The sequence below is a fragment of the Haliotis rufescens genome, unplaced genomic scaffold, assembly GCF_023055435.1.
Source record: "Haliotis rufescens isolate VD_foot unplaced genomic scaffold, xgHalRufe1.0.p SCAF_5, whole genome shotgun sequence".
Taxonomy (NCBI): domain Eukaryota; kingdom Metazoa; phylum Mollusca; class Gastropoda; order Lepetellida; family Haliotidae; genus Haliotis; species Haliotis rufescens.
In genome coordinates, this window is record NW_025964223.1 from 34,947,488 (window position 1) to 34,974,531 (window position 27,044).

Here is a 27,044-nt window from a genome sequence, read left to right on the forward strand (position 1 = left end):
AGGGCCTAAAAACATCACAATAGATTATTATGTAGGATTAGAAGCCAAACAATATAGAAATGTACTTTTGATCATAACATTTTCAGTCTCTTGGTGATGATATTAAACATAAAAATGTTTGGAATTTGTTGTCATAATAATACAGTTGGACATATTTTTCAGTCAATTTGTAAAATAACTGAATATTCACATTTTGACTGTAAAAATAAAAACACGATAAAATAAGCAATGCTCAGGTGAAATATTTACTTTGTGTTGCAAGTCAAAATAGTGTAATTGAAAATCGCACAATTACCAAGCAAGTGCTTTATTAAAACTTCGTCACCATTACCGATGCTTCCCACAAAGATACCTACATTTCCTTATTATTTCCAAAACTGTATTTCATTTTGTTGATCAATGTGACCATACGCCCTTATACTTTCAATAAAAGTGACAAATGCGCTTACGAATTGCGGAGCACAGGTTGCGAACTAGTCTAGGTTTCTGCTATATCATCCGGGTACTCACGGGAAAAAACAAAAACAAAGGCATCAACCAGTCCTGGGGAATTGCTTTAGATCAGTGCCCCTTCAAGGAGGTCGGTCACACCAGCGTCCGACGAAAGCACTCGGCAAACATTTGAGCCTCTGGAAGCTGGCTTTGAAGCTAGGTTCGTAGATATGGTCGACATGTCTACAGTGAGAGAGGAGTCAGACACTCCATCTACATCCAGCTAAAATATGGGACCGGTGGGGTTAGTAGTATCCTGGCCTGCTGGCAAGGAGGATCGGTCCAATGATGAAGCCTTCTTCGTGGAAATCCTTTTTAGACATTGTCACTTGAAGTGAGAGTCTGAATGAGAGACAACACATCGTCATACATACTGGTCGCGGTGAGGGCTGCTTGTCCATGATGAAAAGCCAGAAAAGGATATAAGCAAAGATCTGGCCAAAGGACGGATGTTGGCACTCAAGAGAGAAAAACGCATGCAAAATGGCAAAGCCAATGCAGGAAAGATGACTCAGAAGAAGGCGAATTGGCTAAGGAAAAAACCAATGGATTTCATGTAGATAAAACATGTCAACACTGTGTGGTGATTTGAATGAGTTGGCTGGTATAGACATGTGAGCGGCACAAGTAGGTCAACCAACATGCAAAGCGTGCATGACCCAGGTCAGGGAGGTGACCATGGCAATGTGAGATACCACTGGGTGAATAAACTTAAGAACCTGGAAAACTTTATTTCAGACACGTTTCCACTTAGGACCGAAAGAGAAATGCATAGTATGAGCTAGGGTAAGTTTAAAATTTGCTGTTTCTCTGAGCTTAATAGTTTTTTAAGAATATTTGTCTACATTGAAAAGAGGATGGACGGATGAACTATGGTCCCTTATCAACCGCCCCACTTCATGGCGGGAGATATAATCCAAATTTTAAATGTTATTCAACCTGCACATCAAATTTTAGAGTAATAGGTGAAAATTACATGTTTATGGATCAATATGGCTGCCATGACGATCGCATATAAATCTGATCAAAATTCAATGAGGACAATTCAGTGTTCAAGGCCTTGTAGTTTCATTGGATGTGTCAAAACTCTAAAAGATAACCATGGTGAACAGACAATGCGAAGAGGAAGATGCCAATCCCAGACTGCAGCAATTAGGGATAACTTCGGTATCTGGCTTAAAAAGTTAGCTGAAACAAGTGATTATTAATTGGTTGTGTATGTGACAAATCCTGTAGTGAGACTAAGTTACTGGCAATGTATTTCACTTAATCGTTTTGGCAGAATTTGGTCCAAAAATAATAATTATTATTTACCCCAAAATGATTACAGATGTCAGCTCTGAATACTCCATGGCATGAGCTCACTCAGTTGAATAAGCTGAAGCAACACAACAGAAAATAGAATATCAAATATCTGCTTAATAAGGCGGAGAACATTATTTGTCAAACCAACATTAAAACTTACACTTGCTGTTCTGTTCCTATTCAGCAGCCAGCTCCAGAGTAACAAACTTAACTTAGAGATCAAGAACAGTCACGTCTAGAAATCGCAATCCAGTTTTATCATGGAGCCTGGTGAAGACATCTTGCAGCATTCATCATCAAACAAATCCTATACACTGGTGAGCAGCGTTTCTTATCCTTGTTGAGGGCAGAAAATGTGTGCTGTCAAATCTTATGCCTACGTTCCATGACAGACATAATGAAATCATGAGAAATGGTGACAAAATTAAGCCATTTTCAATGAATATTCCACACAGACAGTTTCAGCTGTGGATATTTGATTTGATCATTCTTCTTACCTCTCATACATATTTCATACATCATTATTATAGTACAAGTTATATGGCAAACAAAATTTTATTTCATCACATTTTAATTATCAATTTGTGCCAATTCAACAATTTAGTATCAATGGAACATCTGATCAGCTGCTAGCATTTATATACTTACATATAATTATTTACAACAAAAGCCTAATATCTTTCTAAGGATGGAAAACAACTTGTGACAAAAAACCCCACAAATGATCAGTACATATGGAAACAAAACAATATCTCCAACCATTCCATTGAATGTCAGAAGAATCTCATAGTAACAGTTATTTATCCCTGATTTTCAGTTTGATAATGGTTCACAATGGTTGCACGTCTGGAGTCTGGACAGCATCCAGCATGTGGTCATCCACCACACTGTTTGCTTCAGGAACCTCAACTTCGGTGATTATTTCAGGAACTGAAGCATAGTTGGTGTTTCAGGAACAGGGGCATCTATTATGGTGCTTTTTGCAGGAACTGGGGCATCTCCTATGGTGCTTGTTTCAGGAATGGGATCATCTACTATGATGATTGTTTCAGGAACAGGGTCATCTACTATGATGATTGTTTCAGGAACGAGGCCATCTACTATGGTGCTTGTTTCAGGAACAGGGTCATCTACAATGGTGCTTGTTTTTTTAGGAACTGGGGCATCTACAATGGTGCTTGTTTTTTTAGGAACTGGGGCATCTACAATGGTGCTTGTTTCAGGAACAGGGTCAGCAACAATGGTGATTGTTTTTTGTAACTGGGGCATCTATTACGATGCTTGTTTCAGGAACTGGGGCATCTATTATGGTACTTGTTTCAGGAACAGGGTCATCTGCTGTGGTGCTTGTTTTAGGAACAGGGTCATCTATTATGATGCCTGTTTCGGGAACTGGGTCATATATTATGGTGCTTGTATCATGAACAGGGTCATCTACAATGGTAATTGTTTCAGGATCTGGGGCATCTAATATGGTGATTGTTTCGGGAGCGGGGTCATCTCGTATGATGCCTGTTTCAGGAACTGGGGCATCTATCATAGTGCTTGTATCATGAACAGGGTCATCTACAATGGTAATTGTTTCAGGATCTGAGGCATCTAATATGGTGATTGTTTCGGGAGCGGGGTCATCTCGTATGGTACTTGTTTCAGGAAAGGGGTCATCTACAATAGTGCGTGTTTCAGTAACCAGGGCATCTATTATGGTGCTTGTTTCAGGAACTGGGGCTTCTATTATGTTGCTTGTATCAGGAACAGGGTCATCTACTATGGTGTTTGTTTCAGGAACAGGGTCATCTACAATGGTGCTTGTTTCAGGAGCAGGGTCATCTACAATGGTGCTTGTTTCAGGAACAGGGTCAGCTACAATGGTGCTTGTTTCAGGAACTGGGGCTTCTATTATGGTGCTTGTATCAGGAACAGGATCATCTACTATGGTGCTTGTTTCAGGAACAGGGTCAGCTACAATGGTGCTTGTTTCAGGAGCAGGGTCATCTACAATGGTGCTTGTTTCAGGAACAGGGTCAGCTACAATGGTGCTTGTTTCAGGAACTGGGGCTTCTATTATGGTGCTTGTATCAGGAACAGGATCATCTACTATGGTGCTTGTTTCAGGAATGGAGTCATCTATTATGGTGCTTGTTTTAGGAACGGGGTCATCTACTATGGTGATTGTTTCAGGGACTTGGGCATCTAGTATGGTGATTGTTTTTTAGGAACTGGGCATCTACTATAGTGCTTGTATCAAGAACAGGGTCATCTAGAATGGTGATTTGTTTCAGGAACTGGGTCATCTGTTCTGTGGTGCTTGTTTCAGGAACAGGGTCATCTACTATGGTGATTGGTTTAGGAACTTTGTCGTCTACAACACTGCTTGTTCCAGAAAGTTGTTTCATCTACTCTGATGTTTGTTTCAGGAACTGGGTCATCCAACATGGTGCTGCATCCAGGCATGTCATCTATTACATGTTTGGTTTAAGCAACTGGATCATCTGTTCGGGTTGGAGGAAGTGGGTCATCCATCATAGAGCTTGTGCCAGGAAGTGGGTCATCCATCATAGAGCTTGTGCCAGGAAGTGGGTCATCCATCATAGACCTTGTGTCAGGAAGTGGGTCATCCATCATAGACCTTGTGCCAGGAAGTGGGTCATCCATCATAGACCTTGTGTCAGGAAGTTGGTCATTTATCATAGTGCTTTTGCCAGGAAGTGGGTCATTCATCATAGAGCTCGTGTGAGGAAGTGGGTCATTCATCATAGAGCTTGTACCAGGAAGTGGGTCATTCATCATAGAACTTGTGCCAGGAAGTGGGTCATTCATCATAGTGCTTTTGCCAAGAAGTGGGTCATTCATCATAGAGCTTGTGTGAGGAAGTGGGTAATTCATCATAGAGCTTCTGCACGGAAATGGGTCATTCATCATAGAGCCTGTGACTGAAACCAGGCCTCCAAACTCATTGCTGGTTCTTAGTATTGGTTCATTTGTGCCTGGAAAGCTGCCTTCATCCATAAAAGACAATTGTGGATTCTCTGTAACTCCATCTGTGTTTACCTCAGCAAAAAGTGCTGCTAAGTCCCCAATTGTCATCGTATGATCTTCACCATCATAAGTTGAATCGGAAGTTGACATTGACTTGACCATGTTGTTGATTCTTTGTTCAATAGTTCCACGAACCAGAAACTTGTGAATATGTGTGGGCCTGAAAAATATAACAGATGATGGAGCCACTTTCATAGGGTTTTAAGAATATCATGTGCTAGTGACCTTTGACATATCCTTCATGAGGATCTGTTCAGAAATCAAACAATAAATATTGTTAATAATTCAAAGAATACCACCTCTTTTACATCAGTGCCTTGTATTGGGGGACATTGTATTGTCTGACTCCATAAAATAATTAGACTAATACAGAAGTGCTCTTCATTATCCATACTTAGTTGTGTCACTAATAGAATCTCCCTTCCCAAGCCTCTTGTGCATGCACCAGGCAGGAAAACCTTACCCCTTTCCAACATCTACAACAAGAGTGAGTGAGTGAGTATGGTTTTATGCCGCTTTTAGCAATATTCTAGCAATATCATGGCAGGAGACACCAGACATTGTACCCATGTCGGGAATTGAAACCGGGTCTTTGGCATGATGAGCGAACGCTTTAACGACTAGGCTACCTGCCCGCCCCTCTACAACTAGGAGCAGATTATTGGGGAGGTGGGTAGAACAACAAACAAAACAACCAACCAACCATGGTACTGTCACAGATCCCAAATAAAATCCTCCTCTTACGAACCACAGGCAGAACTTGTTCCATCTGTTGTCAGATGGCAGAAGACGGTGGGCTCCAAGACTGGAAGCCTGCATTTTCCCTGCGAGAATTTCCAAGTGTGAAGATGGAGTGTTGCTTAGGCTTACATTATGTCCAATCTGGGTTGGAGAAGGAAGTCTCTGCGCTCTTGGTAAGGTTTCTTCCAGGAGCACTAGAACATGAGAATGATTGTGCACTCCAAATCCTCTATCTTGTGTGATACTCTTTCCAGATGAAACCTAGGAGGGAAGACGAATGCAAATATTCCCATCCAATCCATGGATGAGCCTTCTACTTGGAGAGCAATACAAAGGGATCATGCACATAGCTGACATATACTTGGAGCTAGTTGTTAAGGCATGTGGTGAATAAGTCTAGATGACGAGTGTCCCACACCAATATTTTCCCGAGAAATACTTCTGGGTGAAGAGACAAGACCACTCTGTCATCACTACTCTCCCGATCTGCTTCATATTGAGTTTTCCTGGAATGTTGACTCGAGTCGATCAACTAGAATATAAACATAGTTTAGTGCATCAATTCAGTTGACTTGGTTCCTCCCTGTCTTTGAATGAATGCCACCACCATGGTGTTGACCGTGGCTACCAGGACAGATGATAGGGATAAATGGAGTTTCCAAGCCTTGATCTCATAGTAGATCGCTCGCATGTCAAGACTGTTTATGTGAAGATCTACTTCATGAGGCTCCAACAGTCCCTATATCAAAAGTCTGTCCATATGCGCACACCATTTAAAGTTGGAACTTCTTTTGAAAAAAGATGGTGTCAGGGTGCTGGAACCTCATGTCTTTGATAGACGATCCTGTAGCATAGAGTGAGTGAGTGAGTGAGTGAGTGAGTGAGTGAGTGAGTATGGTTTTACGCTGCTTTTAGCTTTACTGGACAAATCGAACCTCTGTGAAGTATGAATCTGGCCACCATATACATACTTTTCTGTACCGATTTAAGTTTTGACTTGGTTGGATGAACTTGGAAGCCGATATGAGACAACAGCTGGATCAGACAGATGTTCTGACAAATCTGGTCCATGTCTCGGTTGGCAGAAAGAAAGTCGTCAATGTATTCATCGTATATAATCAAGGTGTGATGGATATCCCGAATGGAAATTACTCGGAAATCGTATCGGCTACTGTTGACTGATAATCATGACATTTTGGTATGCATCCAGGAAGCCAAGGCTGATCTTCCAATCCTGAGTCATGAGTGAAGTGCAAATTTTGCATACAGAGTCCATCTGGAATTTTGGTGGTCCTGAAAGAAATTTATTTTAGAGAACGTTCAGGTCTTTTATCATGCACATATCGATAGTGTTCTTCCTGGGTACCAGGAAGACTGGTGAAAAAAACTTATCCAAAAGTTTCTATGTATGGCACACTTGTCCAAGAGCGCCTTAATTGCCAATAAAGCTGCATGGGACCTTCCAAATTAAATCAATGGCCCCTCTGATAGGGGTTCATTGAAGAAAGTGGAGTTTGTGTCCACACATATGGTCAGATGTGACTTGATCAGACATCCTCCCACAGGTCCTTGAGTTGGGAAGTCCAGGTAGAATGATGAAAGCAGTCCAGTCAAAGCCTTGCCATGGAAAAGTGATTCATAAACAAATGAGGGGCTGCAGTGGCCTGGCTCATGACCATCCTCCTGATATGCTCTGAGATAACCCTTGTTCTACCTTGGGACAGAACATGTTATCTTTGCATCCATGTTAGTTGTGATAACATCCACATTGGAGTAACTGCTCTTGCATCCTCACAATGAAGTCAGTCCAGCCATGCATTAGTCTGAACGAGTCTCCTCAGGTATTCCAACATAAGATTTCTCCAAGAGTAAAATAATGTTGCGTGCACCGGCCACAAACCAGTTAATGCTCTAACATCCATGAGTCGGGTCCCCTAGCTGTTAAAGCGTTCCCATGTCATGCTGAAGACCGGGGTTTGATTCCCCACATGGGTACAATGTGTGAAGCCCATTTCTGGTGTCCCCTGCTGGAATACTGCTAAAAGCGACCTAAAACCAAAATCATTCACTCACTCTAACATCCATGGAATTTGTCGATCCAAGTCCTAGCGCCTAGTCAAGGGAAACAGCGTGTTCCTCTCAGGTGATCTGTTGTACTTGTGGAAAATTCTCATCAAAAATGGGTGAGTCCAGCAAGGGGAACTTATGGATACTGTTCACCCAATGATTCCAAGAGGGAAGTGGTAACTTTTCATTGCTTCTAGGCTTTCCTGTCCAAATATCAATCTGGCTAACACATGATCCACAATTTGGCTACTGGAGGATGTTCCTATAGCTATGGTATGGTACTGGGTCACCACACCCCATGTATGCAACAATTGAGGTATGTCAACATCCTCCGCAGGTTTGATGTCCGGCATGAGATGATAAAGTTCCTCAAAAAGATAGGAGTGTCCAGGCTCATAATTCACTCGTTTCTTAAGTCCTCATCGGATCTCAGGTGACCATGTTATGTGGAGAAGGCCTGCAAGCATTTGTCAAGCATCATGAGCATGCCCTTCTATTGATGCTTCATCATGTCTTGCAACATGGTAAACAAAAGCTGCAGAGCAAACAGCTACAGAAGGAGACCTGGAGCTCTTTACCATCTCAGGAAGATTGCCACTGTTAACGGTGGAGACCGGCTGGACACTTTCTTCTTGGTACCCTCTTTCTTCTTAGCTAAAGACCAAAACTTCAGGATCTTCTGACAATCCTCAGTCAGGAGAGATGAGCACAATATCTGGACTCCTCTGTACAGATAACAAGAAGTGTGAGGATCCCACATGTAGAGCAGACAGATGGAGCAGGAGAAGCCATCTTGCTCAACACAACTGCCACCTAATTCTTTATGAGCAACTACAACCATGTGAAGATTGATTTAGTTGAAACAAATGTTATATTTGGGATAACACAAATATAACATTTGTTACATTTGACCACTTTCTAAATGGCAATGTGTGTTTAATGATTTAGTTGACTAAACATAATTTGACAATCTAAACTATAATACATTTCAACCCCAGAACAGTTATCAGTGTTAATAATTTCAAGAATACTAACTCAATTACATCTTTGCCATAAATTCTGTATTTTGGTTTCAGTCACACTGAAATTTTCAGATTTTCAACAGACGTCCTCTTCAATGTTAATTACACAATTAGTTGTTCCCCATATAGAACTATAACAACCCAAGCTATGACGTGCATAATGGCAGGAATCTCACTTCTTTTTCCCACATCTAACAACTAGAGGTAGATGAATTGGGGAGGTGGGTGGGAGTACCTCTGTTGTAATAGATGTAGTATTCTTAGATTTATTAACAATGATAACTATTGTTTGATAATTCTTGCAAATCCTCTACCTCTATTACATCTTTGCTATTGATGGATATTGTATTAGTTATCATCCCTTGTCTTTTTCTCCACTGGATGAACTTATCCCATCTGTTGTCATATATAAGGGAGGATGAAGGTCGCCATGATCTTGCCACAGCTTCCGGGGCAAGCTCAAAGTACCCGGATGTCTGCATCTTTTGCGTGATAACTTCCAGGCGGTTAGATGGGTAGTCATAACAAATCCTGACAGAGAGGTAGCTGTAGAGGCTCTCCCATTAGGAGACTTAATCTGGGAAACCACGCTCTGCTGGGCCAGATTGGAGCAATGAGGATTATCATGCAATCTGTCTCCTCCACCTTGTGGATGACCTTGTCTAGGAGAGACCACAGTGGGAATGCAATCCAATCCATTGATAGCGCATCGATTTGGTGAGCCCTTGGGTCAGGGACTGGACTGACAAAAACCAGAAGTTAGTGGTTCTGGCAAGTGGCACAAAGACCTGAGGATGTAAAGTTCATTCTGTAGCCACTTTTCTCCCCTGGCAGGAAAGGCTGTTCAGTTTCCCGGGAATATGTCTCGCTTCCATCTGGCAACAGAGTCTGCCAAAGAGTCTGCCAAGGCAAACAATTTTGTAGTCTCCTTCATCAGAGAAATGGATTTGGTTCCTCCTTGTTTCTGGATGTAAGCCACCACTGTAGTGTTGGCCATGGCTATAAGGATGGATGATTTGGAGAGACGTACCTTCCATGCCAGGATGGCGTAATAAATGGCCTTCATTTCCCTGCAGTTGATATGAATGGTCATCTCTCAAGAGTCCCACAATCCCTGTACTGTGAGATTGTCCACATGGGCTCCCCATCCCGAATCTGACGCATCTGTGAATAGATGGTGTTTGGGAGTCGGATAAGTCAGAGGAATGCCACTCATTACATGCTCTCTGTAAGTCCACCAATGCAGGTCCTGTACTATGTTGGGTGGTAACTGAGTCTTGAACTCTAGGGTGTGGGATTGTAGTGAGTTGATCCATGTCTGTAGAGGACGTAACATCAACCTTCCTCTGAAGGTCATATCCTGTAGAGACGTTAAGATGCCTAGAAGAGACATCTACCACCTTAGAGACATGCTAGGTTGATTTGATAGGGATTGAATCATCGTAATAGTCTTGATGAATTGATCTTTCTGGTGGACATAGATATCCCTTGTCGGTATCTTGGACCGGAGTGGTCTCGGACTTGGAAGGATTGATTAGAAAGCCTAGGTAGGTCATAAGCTGTACCAGAAATATGTTTTGATGAAACGTAGGTTGGCAAATCTGATGACTGGCACTGTAATCCTGGTAAATAGCCAAGGGGCTATTGATATCCCAAATGGTAAGACCGGGAACTCATAACGTATCCATTGATTGCAAATCGCAGGTATTTCCGTGACGATGGATTTATCGGGACGTGAAGATAGGCATCTTGTAGGTCTGGACTGATGAGCCATACTCCTGTCCTCAAAGTCGACCACAACTTCCGTATGGATTCCATCTGGAACTTTGGTGAAGGTACCAGAAATTTCTTGTTGAGTGTTTTTAGATCGATTACCATCCTCATGTTGTATTCTTTTTGGGGACTAGGAATACCATAGAATAGTAACCTTTGGTCCTGTTGGTCTCCGTTAGTCTCCGAATGGCTCGCTTCTTTATCAGCTTCCTGACGGCCAGTTCTGCTGCCGCTAGTTTCGCTCCGGCTAAATGAAATCTGTGTCCGCCGACTTGAGATTTCAAGATAGGATGTTTCTTGAAATGCAGTTTGTATCCGTGAGCCACGATGTCTAGAATCCATCAGTCAGGCGTAATCTGCTTCCAATTTCCAATGTAAATCGTAGTCCATAGACATAATCAGGTCAAACTTATCTATAACGTTGGAGTGAGTGGCAAGTAAGTCAGAATCTGCGTTCACCTCTGCCACCCGATCTGCCCCGGCGATAGGATGCTCTTTTCTTATAGTTGGACTCACGAAAAGATTCCTGAGAAGACTGATGCTTGTCGTACCCCGAATCGGTTCGAACAAATCATTTCCGGAGGGGGCAAACTTCTTCTTAGGAGGCTGTTTATGAGACGAGTCCTTCTGATCCAAGGAGCACTTCTGGGAATGGGAAGACCCATGTGCCTTAGCAGCTAGGTTGATAGTTGATACTTGAAAACGTTTTGTCGTATCCTGTCTGACCTCATCTATGATATGACCCAATTTCCCATTGAATGTCTTGGCAGATATTGGTTGTGCCATTATCATTCTCTTGGTTTGGCTAGTTACAGCTCTTGAACGAATTTGTGCTAGTAGTTGTTGACACTGAATCCATAGCAGCTGTGAAGACATCCAGACTTGGGTGGAGGGTAAGCCTTCCTGCATTCTGACTATGGTGTCTCGCAGGCTGTGGATGAATCTGATTTGATCTGTCCTGATAGTCATAGGAGTCTCTCCTGTTATGCCTTCATATGAAGTCTGTAGCGATGATGTGTCTGATTCTGGCAACAAACCAGTTGAAATAAGCGCCATTGTCCTTTGAATATCCTTCACCCGTGAAGCAGGTAACGTGACCTTAGTATTAAGGTTGTGTACTAGCTTTGTAAAGTCTTTGTCAAAATTTGATGATCTGGAAGTGGATAAATTGGTTTTTTTGGATTAAAACCCAAGAGCAATCTTAGTTACTAGTTTCGAGCTTTGGTGCTCTAGTCAGACAGTGCTTTAATGAACTCAAATTAGAGTTCAATGACAAGAATCCATACGACCCAAAACTGTTTATGGAACCTACCACTAGCCCCCGTAACCCCACAGGGAGACCTCGCAGCCAAGAACCAAGAAGCTCCCAGCCCTTTAATCGGTTCAACAACAACTCCAGGCAGACCTTCAAAAGGAAGACACAGAACCAGTCTGGACATATCCAGCTGGAGAAAGTCCTTAGGCAGCTTGCCAATGCCCTCAATGTGAGTGGCAATAATAATACAGACATTAGCCATGAATTCTCGCATTTGAATCTAAACAATAATAGTTCAAATAAAAATCCTGAACTTTACAAAACTGCTTTTGTTGTCAATCTGTCTGATTATCAAATTAATGAGACAGAACTCAGCGTTCTTAGCAAGGGCCTCACTTTAAGCCTAACAGTGTTAGAAATGGATCTTAACAAAGAGTAGTATAGGTAATGGGGGTTCTGTCGCAACCCCACTGGAGTCAGATTTATATACCTACTGCTACTACAGATGGAATTTTTTTATGTCAAGAGGGCGTCTTCTTCTTGTTGACCACCCCCCGATTTCGGCATCCCCCTACAATATTTTTTCCACAAGAGCAATAGGATGTGTCCAAAGCATACAACTGTGTCCAAAGAATTTCCTATATAGGAGGCCCCGGGAGCAAATTACAAGACACAATACAACGAATACAAAAACAAACAGAATACAAAGCAAAGAAAAAATGGATGGAAAAGTTTTCCAACGAAGAACCCAAAGGTATATTTGTGTGCAAATTAGATGTCTCTGAGTTGTTTCTAGAGGAAACACAAAAAGGGTTGGATGCACTACATGCACAACTGTATTCCTTATATATGAGATATATTCCATAGACTATACTTGAGACTTCTTTGGTGTACTAGATAGGAAAAAACTAGTGGAATACCTACAAAGCGAGGGATACTTTCTACAAGGTATACAATACGATTGATGTAAAAGAGAAGGAACAATTCTAGACAATACAGCGTCTGTAGGAGAACATGCATGTATTTTGCTCCCGGGGCCTCCTATATAGGAAATTGTATTTGCAATAGTAGCATGCACGCGACATCCGTATACTTTCTGCATTGCTATTTGTATTTCTTGTAGTATACGTTTTGCAGATCCCAGATTTTCTAGTTGTACAAGACACAGATCCTCATAGAGATACTATATCGTTTTCATGTAGATAGCCAAATACATACATATCGTCTACAAATGTTGGCAGGCCCACCAAAGGTTCGAGATGTGTTCTACCCAGATTTCCTTCCAAATAGTCTACCTTGGATATATCTGGTAGCAAGTTGTCTTCGTATGCATTCTCCACTAGTATATGTTGGAACACAGACATTTCTGCTCGTATGCCCATGCTCTCCATATTTCGCTTCTTCCATTTTTGTTCTATACTATAGTTGGACACAAAAGTTCAATTGGAAATTCTTTGGACACAGTTGTATACTTTGTTTTGCTCTAGTGGAAAAAATATTGTAGGGGGATGCCGAAATCGGGGGGTGGTCAACAACAAGAAGACGCCCTCTTGACATAAAAATTTCCATCTGTAGTAGCAGTTGGTATATAAATCTGACTCCAATGGGGTCGTGGCAGAACCCCCATTACCTATACTACTCAAAGTATACACAGACGTTAAATCCTTTTGCCGAAGAATGAGGATCTCTCATATTTTTCATGAGACAAACAAAACAGATCCAACTGATAATATCAACGATCTGGAATGTAAATTTGCCCCATGTACACTACATTTCATAAGTAACTTCCCCTATTTTCGCGAATATTTCGCGTAATTTTCTCGCCACTTTTGCGGCACTAACGCGGAATTATCGCGCCACCTTTGAGCCATTAACGCGAAACTATTGCGCCACTTTCGCGCCATTTTCGCGATAACATTTTACAAGATCGCGGCACTTTTGCAACACTTTCATGGCACTATCGCGACACTTTCACGCCACTATCGCGATACCTTCGAGACAGAATAGTCACGCTATCTTGTGACAGTTGTGCTAAATGTACGGTACAATATATTGTATTACTTTTTTCCTTGACTGATTTTGAGTTACGTTTTCCATGGCATGCTACTCTGCATTATTTAAGATCATAGTGTAAAGCTTCTTTTCCTTTTACCAATACCGATATCTATACTTTATTTAGACTGCAAATGTAAGGTGATCTTGTGGTCATGACTCCAATCACAAATACTCGTACACACATTAGCTGAGGTGATTTTCACGGCAACAAATAAGATAGAACAGAATCAAACACTATCAGGAAACCGTCAGGAAACCTCATAACCAACTAATGTTTTGTGCATTGGAAACAAAATAAACAAAACCATTTCCATAATTTACTTCTTTTCCATTCCATTCCGACTATATCACAAGCATGTGTTAATGAATCATACTCATGAATCAGGTTAGAGCGTATCCACCACAAACACATGCAAATGCAAGTCAGGTATTTGCAAGTCAAAGACATACATGTACAGTTACCACATTGAAATAACTTTATACGAAGCTTCTGAAATAAACTTAGGGAAGAGCTGGTTTCGTGTTTTAGAGGAAGACACTAGAATATACATGTATGTATTTACATAGACTTATCAGGCTGATTATACATGTAACTAGATTTGATTGGGAAATTTTAATAGTACATTTCTTAGAATTGATGAGAGAATGTAAATCTTCCATGAACTGCTATTTGAGCGTCTTCAGGATTTATAACATGGTGCCCCGATTTTGATTTCAATGGGGGGCACGGGTGGCCCAGTCGTCTTAGGCGTTGCGATTCGCTGTGCATAGTTGCATCCCTTGGGCACGCCAGAAACCTATGATTGTGGGTTCGAAACCCGGTTCGCCCCAATTAAGTTTCTAGGTTTGTCAGCACCATACCCGTGCTCGTGGGGTTCACCGAAATGGTAAACGTCTGAGACCTGCATCACTTTGGGCTTTCCTCCCACATTAAGCTGACACGCCGTGATATAACTTGAATACTGTTAAATGGGCAATTACCTAAAGCAATTCCCCGAGAGTTGTTGCCTTTGTTATTGTTTTTCCCGTGAGTACCTGGATGATATAGCAGAGATCTAGACTAGTTCGCGGCCTGTGCTGCGCCATTCGTAAGCGCAGTTGTCACTTTTATTGACAGTATAAGGGCGTATGGTCACATTTATCAACAAAATGAAATACAGTTTTGGAAATAATAAGGAAACGTAGGTATCTTTGTGGGTAGCATCATTAATGGTGACGGTGTTTTGATAAGTCACTTGCTTGGTAATTGTGTGATTTTCGTTTACACTATTTTGACTTGCAACACAAAGAAAATATTTCACCTGCCCATTGCTTATTTAGGGTGTTTATTTTTTTACAGTCAAAATGTGCAAACGTTTCACTTAGGAAATAAGCACATCAAAGCGAAATGTATTTTCATATATTTAATCCCGAATGCTAAATGCTAAACAGAGACTGTGATGGCTGCTGTTAACACTCAGCATTTCAGGCATTTACGGACGAACGCAAGTCCTTATTGTGTATGAATCAGATGAACTGAGGACCAAAATCGGGGTGAATCTAGAAAAAAAGTGTATTCAGGCACCACTGGGAATTGCGTTCTCATACACTACTCCCAATTCCGAAGACTATTGATAACTTATACAAATGAGTTACACACATCAGGGAATATAAACATTTGTCCATTAATTTCTTATTGATTAATATAGAATAGGTCATGCATCCTTGCGGAAAAAATACAGTTTTAAGAACATAATTTTTTATCCATGTAAAGCTTTATACTGTTAATGGACCTACCACCTACACCTCTTTAAATATAACACGAGCAACATGCTTATATAGCTCCAGGTTAGATTGTACATACATCCGACATACATGGGGAAGTAACACATGACAGCATTTCTGAAGTGTACATGCAGTGTACCAATATGCCGCCACTTTCTCGGCACTATCGTGCCACTTTCACGGCACTATCACAGCACTTTTGCACCACTTACGCGAAACTTCGCGGCATTAGCGCGCAACTTTCGCGACACTTTCTAGCCACTTTCGTGGTATTATCGCGACACTTTCGCGATTCTTTCACGGCACTTTCGCGAACGTATAGCGAAATAGTTTCGCGATACAGGGGAAGTGACTTTTGAAATGTAGTGTAGTACCTGGACCCCAAATCCAGGCATAGACCCGACTCTTGATGCTTTTATCAAATCAGTTAAACACCAGTTCCTCAAAATGAACCCCATCCCGTTCACACGCAACAATCTCACACGTGCACAGAGAACAGCCATCAATAGTCTCAAAAATAACTCGGAAATTGTGATAAATAAAGTCGACAAAGGATCAGCAGTGGTAATTCTCAACACTACTGATTACATAAAAGAGGCCACACGTCAACTCAGCGACACCAACTTTTATCTGAAAATAGACCATGACCCCACCATGGATTTTGCTAATGAAATCACACAACTTCTCACTAAAATCTTCACCAAAAAAGAAATCACATACAAAATATTCAATGGACTGTTAACAAAGACCCCAAACCCGGTCGGTTCGAACTCCTGCCTAAAATCCATAAAAGCCTAATACCTGGCAAAGTTCCAGGCCGCCTGATAATAAGTGGAAACGGCACTACAACTGAACTGATTAGCAGCTTCGTTGACGAACACATAAAAGAGTTCGTCAAACATTAACCCAGCTACATTAGGGACACCACCCACTTTATCCAGACTTTAGGTAACTTCAACCCCCCACCTAATAGTGACATCATTCTTGTCACTATGGACGTCATATCCCTTTACACGAATATACCAAACACGGAAGGCCTCCTTTTCGGTAGCTCAGGCCATTAGACGTTAACAACCCGACTGGCCCCACAAGTTTACTTTCTTTACTTAGACTCGTCTTACACAAAAACAATTTTGTTTTCAACAATGAACACTTTGTACAAATTGGAGGAACAGCCATGGGTACCAAACTAGCCCCATCATACGCTAACATCTTCATGGGAGAATTTGAAGAAAAACTTCTTAAAAGAATCACTGATAACCCAAACCTATACGTCAGATTCATTGACAACATTTTCCTTATCCGGACTCTGGGTTTACACTAGGTTAGAATCTTTCATTAAGGAAATTAACGAATTACATCCCACTATTAAATTCACTGTCAAATTTTCCAGGGAAAAAGTGGCCTTCTTAGATACATGGGTCATCTTCAACCAGAAAACGATTAAACTGGACTTTGACCTATATTGCAAACCGATGGATACACACTCTCATCTGCTATATACTTCCCATCACCCGCGTCACATTAAAGTCAAAGGACCATACAGCCAATTCCTCTGACTCAAAAAGATATGCAGCTCGCATTCACAATATGAGTTCCACATTAATAATCTAGTAAAGGACTATCTTAGGAGAGATTACCCTAAGAAAATTCTTATGGATAATAAAATGAAACCTGGTGCTAAAGAGAGAACAACCCTCTTATTACCAAAACAGACACCCTCAAAAGAGACTAAACCGGTGAACTTTATCACAGATTACAACCCCACTGCTCTCAAGGTCAGTTCCATGATCAAAAAGTCCTGGCACCTACTTCAAAGGTCAGACACTTGCAAAGACACCTTCCGAGTCCCACACATCACGGCATATAGAAAGAACTGCACACTCAGAGACATGAAAGCGGCAATCACATATCCACGACCTAAACCACAAATTTGCGGCCGCACTGTGTCCAACTTGGATGACAGCTGTCACAAACAATTGTGTAAAATCTGCGCAAACATGAAGCCGGTCAACACCTTCAGCAGCCACACTACAGGCAAAAAATATAAATGCCATTCGCATTTCACTTGCAAAAGTAGAAACATAATCTACCTGCTAACTTGCACCAAATGTGGCAAACAATACTTAGGTGAAACCAAACGACACTTCTGCATTAGACTCAAAGAACACTTTGCTGATATCAACCATCAAAGTGGCCAACCTGTCGCAAAACATTTCAACTCTGTAGGACACTCAACCAGAGACCTACACTATCAAATCATACAACAGCTTAAAACAGACCCTGAATCAGTTCAGAGCATGGCTAGGTGCCGATCCATTGAACTCAAATGGATATTTGATCTGAAAACCATCCACCCGCAAGGCATGAATGACAAGATCTAATCCTGGAATTCCCAAACTCACCTACCGTCATTGATCCGGAAGTGGAGTCATGAGTTCTATACAACTTCCACTTCAAAGCAGGTGAGGGTTTTCAGTCATCATGTCTCAGTTTGAGTAGATTATCAAACGCCTGGTCTACCAACTTGCCTGCATAGCTTGACCACGGCAATGTCTGGTGGATGTGTTGAGATGATGTAGGAGCATGACATCCCCCATGTAGGTCATAAGAGGTTGGAGTACGGGATTAGGTGATATAACTCCTCAGTGAGTTCCATAAAGGTATATCCCTCCATATAATCCTGCTGGGATGAAGCGTCAGACTGATTCATTTCCCCAAATGCTTCCCATTCAGCCTCCAAATGCCCGTGGGCATCTCCCTGGGGTTGTGGATAATCCTAATAGTCCATACGCTCTACATGTTCCCCTGCTAGTGTACAGGATTCTGGAATGATTAAGGTCTGTGCAACTGTGCTGCCCATGTATAATGGAGCCCATACGGTAATCTTCATCCGGTAAGCCGGTAAGCCAGACGGTTGGACAGTCATTTGGGTTCCTGTTGAGTCCGTGCGGTGAACACATGGTGTAGCTGGGGAGTATGGGCTTGAGTACCCTGACGGGACCCAAGCAGAGATCTGGATGACCGTGTATCATGGAATGGTAAAGCATGAAAGCTGGTTGGACGCTGGTCGGCTGACTGGATGGTCTCGGCTGGGGTAGACCGTATGGCCATGGCTGTGGCATAAACAGATGACTGTCTCCCAAGCAGCCTCTTGGCCAGAGGACTCTCCTTAGCCAATACTGTCTTCATATTCTCAATAACTTTGTCTAAGGCAGAGAACGATGTCTCAAACATTGCCTTAATCATCTCCAGCTGTTGCTTCATTAATTGTTGTATCATGCTCATGGAGTAGGTGTAGGAGGCACTGGGGAATCAGAGGCCTGCTCGTAGACTGTCGTAATGACGTGAACTTTCTTCTTGGCCGATTCTCGCCTCTTAGCCTTAGTTACAGCCTCAGCTAACTTTAAAAAGGCTTTCTTAGATGTTTTTGCACACTGCTCACATCATGCCTCCTCCGTACATATGATCTCTCTGCACTTCCAGCAGATATGATTAGGATCTTCCGTGATCATGAACCGACCACACTTCTTGCAACCAAGAGTAGAGGGAGACTCCATTACGACCTCACAACAACACCTCAGACCAGCTTATACTCATCTGTCACTCCAGTTATCAACTATTAATATTGACTTACTGTGTCTGTTTAAATAGAAAACTATTAGAATAATTTTAGACTAATGAGACTACCACCAAGTGCTAGATTGTAACAACTATATTGACTCTAGCATACACAGAAAAGAAGTGAGATTCCCGCCATAACGCACGTCATAGCTTGAGTTGCTATTGTGCTATATGGGGAACAACTAATTGTGTAATTGACAGTGAAGAGGACGTCTGTTGAAAATCTGAAAATTTTAGTTAGTGTGACTGAAACCAAAATACAGGATTTATGGCAAAGATGTAATAGAGGTAGAGCATTCGCAAGAATTAGAATTTATATTGATATCTTTTTCAAGATGTTGACAGGAGCGGTACAGGACAAGAAAGAATTAAGGTTTTCTCAATTGGCACATGCACAAGAGGCTTGGGAAGAGAGATACTATCAGTGGTACAACTAATTATGGATAGATGACAGTTAAGAGGACTTTGGTTGAAAATCTAAAGATTATATAGTATGGTGGAAGCCAACATATGGACTTATGGCACTGAGGTTATAGAGGTTTTCTATTCACAAGAATTTCCCAATTTGGTTAAAATCCATCCATCCCTGTCATCAAAGTGTGACCTATGACCTCAATAATAATGACTGATATTAATGATTATCCAAAGGTGTTTATATATGAGGAGTCTTCTGATGAAATTTGGTTCACACTCTTCATATAATTTAAGTCATCATCCAGAAATTCCAATTGCAGACAATGCATGACTTGTGACAATTTACTTTAGTAATATTGACCCATATTTGATGATGAATATACTTTACCTGTCTTTTGACAAGTCTTTGTCATGTGACCTTTCAAATTTTCATGTTTATCTCACTTTAATTCTTGTTGGGAAACATCCTACAACAAAGTTTCGAGCTTCTAAAATCATTTTGCCCTAACACTCCTCGCATCACTATAGTCACATCCCAAACAATTGGGTCAGTGCACTACAATACCGTGCACCGTGACGCAAGCAGTGTGATGACCTGACACCCTATGCCATTCTCTTTCTTGGTGCTGACAGGCTGGTGTAACTGTGATGCGGTGATGGGTGGACAGGCATATAATGTGTGAGATAGGATAAGTATATAAATATACAATTTACTGTAAAGTTTTCAAATTTTAAACTTATCCTATCTCACACTATGCATTTTATCCCACGGTTTGGAAGGTGGATCACAGATATACCCTCGCCTTAGGGCTGGGACGAGTCCAAATTTACTACCCGGATACCCGATCCCCTAACTGGGTACCCACTGCAGGTCTCAAGAGTTGGGAACAAAATGTCTGATTGGGATTTGTTTTATCGCAGCCCTGGCCAAAACTATTTAGATTCATGTATCAAACAATCAGATCATGCATACACTGAAGTTGACTGAAGTTTTATCTTTACTCAAACATATACCAGTCAAAAGGAATGTGTGCATCATCAGAAAGAAATGCGAACATTAGCAACTTGTAGTGTAACCAATGAGCTATAGTGAGTTTTGTCATCAAACAATATATCACGTGACTAACCACGGGTCAGGGTAGTCCTGTGGGTACCCGGGTCCTGCTCAGGACCTACCCGACCCGAGTACCCGAGTTACCCGTCCCAGTCCTACCTCGCCTGTGGTCTTACAACTGTGAGATATACACGTGGAAGCTGGAGGGTAGAACACTGTAATAAGTAACATGACCCCTTTACGTTACTGGGACACAACATCAGGAAATCGGGTATAACATGCGTTATGTGTCCTCACATAGGACATCATTTCAAGAACGACCGCATAGTTTGAAGTAGGGGACCGATTCAACCACTACTTATAACCAATTTGGAAGGGGTCTCGAGTCAATTAGTTCAAAAAGACAAACAGCCACATATGCTCTAAGACGTAAGGCTGATTAGCTTGGTATCTCTTTTTATGCTTTGTCGAAGCTATCAATCCCACTGCGGGATTGAAGCATTCTAAGATGAGAAGAGGGAATGATCGACAACATCCAGGATCTTCAAACCAATACTGAGACATCACATGCACAAGACAGAGGTGAGCAGGTAAGGGTTTAAGACACCAACGAAACAGCCGCGACTAACGGCGACTTTATTGTCGAAGACCGTTGTCTCTGCGGATGAGTGTTGACTCTCCAATGAGTACTTGATCAGGGAACCTGAGCTTACAAATAATAAACAAAACAGCAGACCTCAATCATTTATTCATGATGTACATGATGATCTGAAGGGAGATGCGCAAAGCTCTGAACGGACACAATGAGATGTCCTTACAATCCTCGGGGTGTAACACAGAGGCCAAAGATGGGATGCTGAATAATCTGTGGGGTTGACCTGAAAGCTGGTTCTTTGAGATAAAGTCCCAGTAGAGACCAAGATGCACCTTGCCACTGCGTCCCTCAAAATGAATTCTGTTGACGTCTAAGGCATGTTTCTCGCTGCCTCTACAGGAAGACTGTCTTGAGAGTGACATGTTTGAAGTCCTTTTCATCCAGAGGCTCACAATATGCCGACATCAAGTGCCGAAAGAATAACATTCAGGTCGCAAGTAGGTGGACAAAATCAGTGAGTTTGTAAGAACAGATGAGAGCCTGGAGTTCAGCGACCATTGACATTATCACGCCTGTCGTGGAAGCGATGACCGAGTTAAGAGACGCTAGATATATCATGATATAAAATTTATACTAAGTTTTCATATAATAAATTAGATCCACAGCAAGTTCTTTATAAGATGGTGATCCATTTATACAAAATTTCTTATAATTATAGAACAGCAAGTAATACATACTGTAAATCTTGAAATTAATGCGTCTGCAAATTAATACGACTTCTGACCCCCAGGCAAAAATGTGACTCAATATCAATGCCCACCCCATTGCCAGTGGAATGATACATATCCTTACCTTAATCTAATCAAACATTATAAATAGCACCGCTTATCAGCGCTGAGAAGAGCACTTCCATAAAAACAATAAACAGTGCTTTTTCCTAAAACTCTTGACCCCAGCAGTGATAACTGACCGGATGGCTATTGTGTAATTCCTATTCTTTGTTATATACTTGTTACAATAAACCGTGTTTGTGTTTGTATTCAGACTGGTTTTTCCACTAATCAATGTGAGCAGTGAGGATGTCTTATTGTTGATAGTCATTTTGAAGATATAAATTTTAAGTTTTATTAATGCGAACAAAGATGACTCACATTTTTCACATTTAATTTGCACTAGTGTTAATTTCAAGATTTACAGTATTAGGATCCAGGAAAAATGCAGTTATAAAATATTAGTAGTTTCAGTTACAGCTTTTTAGATAGATGCTAGCCTGGGGTAACGAACCCATCTCCGTGACATACTATTCAATAACACAAATGTTATGTCTACATAGTTGGATAGATTGCCCTGAACTATTGTATTTAAGTAAATAAGTTATCACCTAGATTAGAATAGCATACAACAAATGCTTCAATTTGGATTTGGACTCATTAAGGATTTGCCCCAAACAAGCTCGTCTATTGTGATACCATAATCTCTTTCCAAGCACCCAGTAAATATACTAGCCACATTAAGAAACTGTGCACGGAGAAAATATAGATATAAGGGCACACCGTCCATATATGAAATATAGGTTTGAACACAGCAATTATTGGAGACATTCAAACGCTCATGCCCGTGCCATGCGATATGACATCATTGATGGGGGCCTATATGGACGTGCAATGTGTTACTGCACGTGCATCCTGTGCAGCTGTACACAGCATGTGCAACTCAAAATTCGCTGTCAACTTCTCAGGCGCAGACACAAGCATATCACAAGCAAATCATGCCAAGATTGACAGCTGCACAGCGTCATGAAGCCATTGGAATGATCCGAGCGGGAATGAGGCAACAACAGGTGGCAACACATTTCCAATGCCATCGTAACACGATATCGGCATTGGTGAGACGTTATCAGAACACAAATGACGTTGCGACCACCCACGTTCAGGACGTCCCCGAGTAACGACGCCAAGACAGGACAGATGGATTCGAGTTAACATCTCCGACACAGGTTCCAAACGGCAGTAACGACGTCCCAGACAATTCCTGGACTGCGCCGTATCCATCCCAACACTGTCAGGAATCGTTTACGTCAGTACGGGATTCGACCTCAACGCCCTGCCATACGTCCCATCCTGACACACCATCATCGAGTCAACCGCCTAAGATGGTGTCGAAATCATGTTCGCCAACCTCGAATATGGTGGAGAAATGTTGTCTTTACAGGTGAATCGAGGTTCAACATTTCCCACAGTGACGGGTGCCAACGTGTCTACCCGCGTTTGGGAGAACGTTATGCACGCAACTGTATTGTGGAGAGGAATCGTTTTGGAGGTGGCTCTGTGATGATTTGGGGTGGGATAACAGTACGGCACCGAACCCCTTTGGTGGTTGTTCAGGGCACCACCGGTGTTGGCTACAGAGATCAGATTCTGAGGCCTGTGGTCATTCCTTTCCTGCAACGTCATGGCCCCCGGGATTGACATTTCAACAGGACAACGCTCGTCCTCACATGGCTAGGGTCGCAATGGATTTCCATAACAATGTCATGTTACTGCAGTTTCTCCAGATCTCTCCCCAATAGAGCATGAGTGGGATGAAATGGAGCACTGTCTGCGTCGTCTTCCACATCCTCCAGATAACGTCCGTGACTTGGCACAGGATTTGAGGAGGATATGGCAGGCCATTCCCCAGGCCTTCCATGCCCATTTGGTGGACTCGATGCGTCGCCGATGCACTGCTGTGATTCACGCACAGGGTGGTCATACCTGTTATTGACTTTGTGACTTTGTCGTATGACCCCTACTCCATTTTGATCTTCTGACATCATCGTAACAGATGTTGTTCAGGTCCCGTTGACATTTTGTTATGGTCCGATCATTCAGCTGCTACAGCGTCTGCATCATTTTGTTCTTGCTGTGTTGTATTTCAATCCAGAATATATTTTCTCCGTGCACAGTTTCTTTATGTGGCTAGTATATGTTAACAAGATTAGTGCCAGTCCAACTAAGTATTCCCCTCTGTCTAGCCATTCATTTACCGTAGGGCACACCCCATTGTGTATCAACAACCAATCATGTCCCTTTTTATTGTTCTAATTTGTGTTAAATACATACAGCAGCAAAATGTTAAGCAGGAGGGGTTTGACTCTCCTGCGAAGGATAGCTCTTACCCACAGCCCAGACATTATATGAAAACTTTGTATAAATGTTATATCGTGATATATAGAGAGACAATGTTGAACCCTTGAGCTTCCTGAAAGAATGAAGATGCTGAATATATTCTGCAACTTGTTGTGGGGAAGCAGGGCAGGTGATGGCCCTGCCACGGCAGTATCACTCAAAAGCCTTCCATTTATGGTCATATGGAGCTTTGGTCGAGGTTCGATCAGCCTCAGTGATGGTCTTTGCAACTCAGCTCGAGTACCCTTTAGCACTTGGGACTTCTGAAGATGAATCAGACACAGAGATGGAGGGTGTCCAGTGACAGATGCAGCAGGCTGTAGTGAGGTTGAAGTGGAAGATGTCTTCGAAAGGAAAGCTGATGGTGTCTTTTTTTTGCGGGGTTTTACCAAAGTGGTGAACTAACTGCGAGCTGGCCAATAAGACGCGACAAAAAGAAGACGTAACTGTGTCGTGATTATGACCTTCTGAATCACCCGAGGTAGAAGGAATGCTGTGGGAAAGGTGTAAGTGTTGAGACTCTGCCACAATATAGCCAGAGTGTTGTACTCCCACGCCTCTTGATCCATCTGGGTAGTTGTGTGTTAAAACGAGTGGCGAAGAGGTCGATCTCTGGGCGATGGTAAATATGGCAAATCCACTTGAATATCATCGGATGTAGACGCCACTCAGTCAAGGATGGTCGATCCGGACAGGATAGGGAGTCTGCTATTGCATTGCTGCAAAAAGTCCTTGTCTTCTGCCTACTGGTGATGGAATTACTGGTACGACTGGAGGTGGAAGGTCCCTGTCTTCTCATAGATGAAGGGAGTCACTTGGCGGAGACCTCGCTTGGCTTGGACAAATCTCCAGAGTAAAGGTAACTGACCTTGGTGTTGAAGACTTGAAGCCACATTGATGGCTGCGCCCTCTGCCACAAGAAGAACTCGATTTAGCACTGATGACAATGTGGAGATCCTGATGGGATGGATTAAATTGTGGGTGTCTATGGTCCTGACTGTACTGATCCTCTAAATGTTGCCTCTGGAGGCAAAGGAGTTCATCCAACACCTGCAGATGAGTTTCATTCATAAAATCCTGCACGACTTCCTGTATTCTGTTTGCAAATAAATAGGTTGTTGACCATGGCATCTGATACAGTCGCACTTCATGGTGCTCATCCCAAAGGCAGAATTGAGAAGGCCACGGCAATGTAAGGTGGTAATCAACTCTAAATTATGAGTGATGAGGTCTATAACATCCTGGAACTAGTCGTGAATTAAATTCAGAGCTCCTCTGATGTATGCTCCCTTCAATGATTTGGCATGGGCCACAGACATTGCCACAGCATCAGTAGACTACAGTATGGTAGACAACATAGGCAGAGTACGTCTTATGGTAACATCAAAATGAGCCAGTTCCCAGTCTTAAATGATGGACAATAAGAAGAGGAATTCGAAGTAATATCACAATATTCCAATGAGTACCTGTCTCAGCAATGTGAAACCGGGGTGCAGACAGCTTATCCTTCTAACGACGGAAAGCTGAAAAGGCTAATTCCAATTTCTTAGGCAGCTCTGTCATTCTCGGACATACTACGAGGAAGATTGAGCGTGTCCGCCATCCAGGGGAGTATTACAGCAGGATCCACCCATAGATAAAAAGAGGTTAATCTGGACTGTCAGAGGTAACTTCCAGTGGCGTAGGCGTGGTGACGAGCTTAGCTGTAGCAAAGGTAACTGGAGCTGCCAGCGATTGCAGTCGTGATTGTAGTCTCTGGGTGGTAAAGTTGACTGTCCGGAGTGCTGTTGACGAACCACTGACAAAGACTGGAGAAGAGAGCGAGTGAGTGAGTATGGCAATCCTGATGTCAATGTGAAGAAGGCGCATATCGATAGTAATCACGCATCAAACGGTAATCTGAATAAGGGTGATATTGATGATACCTGTAACGATCAGGAGAGGAAAACGGACAGTACCGCATGGCTTGATATGAGAAGATGAAGATGGAGAAGTGTATCGATCCCAATCAAGCTCTCTGTCGTATCTATAGCTTCGAGATGAGTTTCGACAGTAATGGCATTGAGTGTCACAGACAGATGATCGCGATCTATGGGGATGACGATGACAGAAGATGGAACTAGAGCAACCATGGTTGTAGGTGTTAGATCAATCTGTAGAGTGACGATGTTCAGTAGAGTCAGAATAAATCTCGTTGGTGTGATGGCGATCTCCCATCTGCTTAGTGTAGGGTCGATCTCTAGAAGGCCGATCCTCAGACGGTCGAATCCTTGGAAATCGATCCGTACAAAGTCGATCCTTAGACCGTCTGTCTATCCAATATTGACCCTTGGAAGATCGATCCTTCGAATGTCAACCCCTGGAAGATTGATTCTGCGAATAATCATAAGGGAAGATATGTCGATAGCAGCCGCAGTGGATAAAACCGGTGGAACCTGAAGAGAGGAGACAGGACATGGTGAAACTATGCCTTCAGGTCGAACTGTGCTATCCCGGGAAGTCGATGATAGATGACATCCAGCTGATGGTCGTAGAATACCAACTGAGTCAGTATTCGGATGTAATACTGCAGATGGGTCCTGAGCATTTACTGCTAAAACCATGTGCTTGTCCAAAGTAGTTGACTGAGAATTTGTCCGCAAAAATGGAACACTAGAATTAGTTGATAGTGAGGTTT

At 42.2% G+C, this 27,044-nt stretch overlaps 2 protein-coding genes across 3 annotated transcripts in view; both read right to left on the reverse strand.

Moving 5' to 3' along the window:
• Window positions 1-2,338: 2,338 nt before the first annotated feature.
• Window positions 2,339-27,044, reverse strand: part of LOC124114713 (E3 ubiquitin-protein ligase SHPRH-like) — a 460,251-nt gene continuing 435,545 nt past the window's right edge. For both annotated transcript variants that reach the window (XM_046475414.2, XM_046475413.2), the window contains one exon: window positions 2,339-4,996. In XM_046475414.2, coding sequence (XP_046331370.2) covers window positions 4,273-4,996 — 724 coding nt within the window. In that variant the 3' untranslated portion in view covers window positions 2,339-4,272. The remainder of the gene's footprint in view (window positions 4,997-27,044) is intronic.
• LOC124114723 (cell surface glycoprotein 1-like) lies at window positions 2,627-4,251 on the reverse strand. Its single transcript, XM_048384271.1, has 3 exons — window positions 4,164-4,251; window positions 3,112-3,990; window positions 2,627-2,727 (listed from the first exon to the last, which is right to left on the reverse strand). The coding sequence occupies exons 1-3, from the start codon at window positions 4,249-4,251 to the stop codon at window positions 2,627-2,629; spliced, it is 1,068 nt and encodes a 355-aa protein (XP_048240228.1).

Coding starts and splice junctions, on each gene's coding strand:
- LOC124114723 (XM_048384271.1), bottom strand. CDS start 4,251: ATGCCTGGATGCAGCACCATGTTGGATGACCCAGTTCCTGAAACAAAC. Junction 3,991..4,163: donor TTTCTGGAACAAGCAGTGTT/GTAGACGACAAA, acceptor TCACCATACTAG/ATGCCCAAGTCCCTGAAACA. Junction 2,728..3,111: donor TGACCCTGTTCCTGAAACAA/GTACCATAATAG, acceptor ACTATGCTTCAG/TTCCTGAAATAATCACCGAA.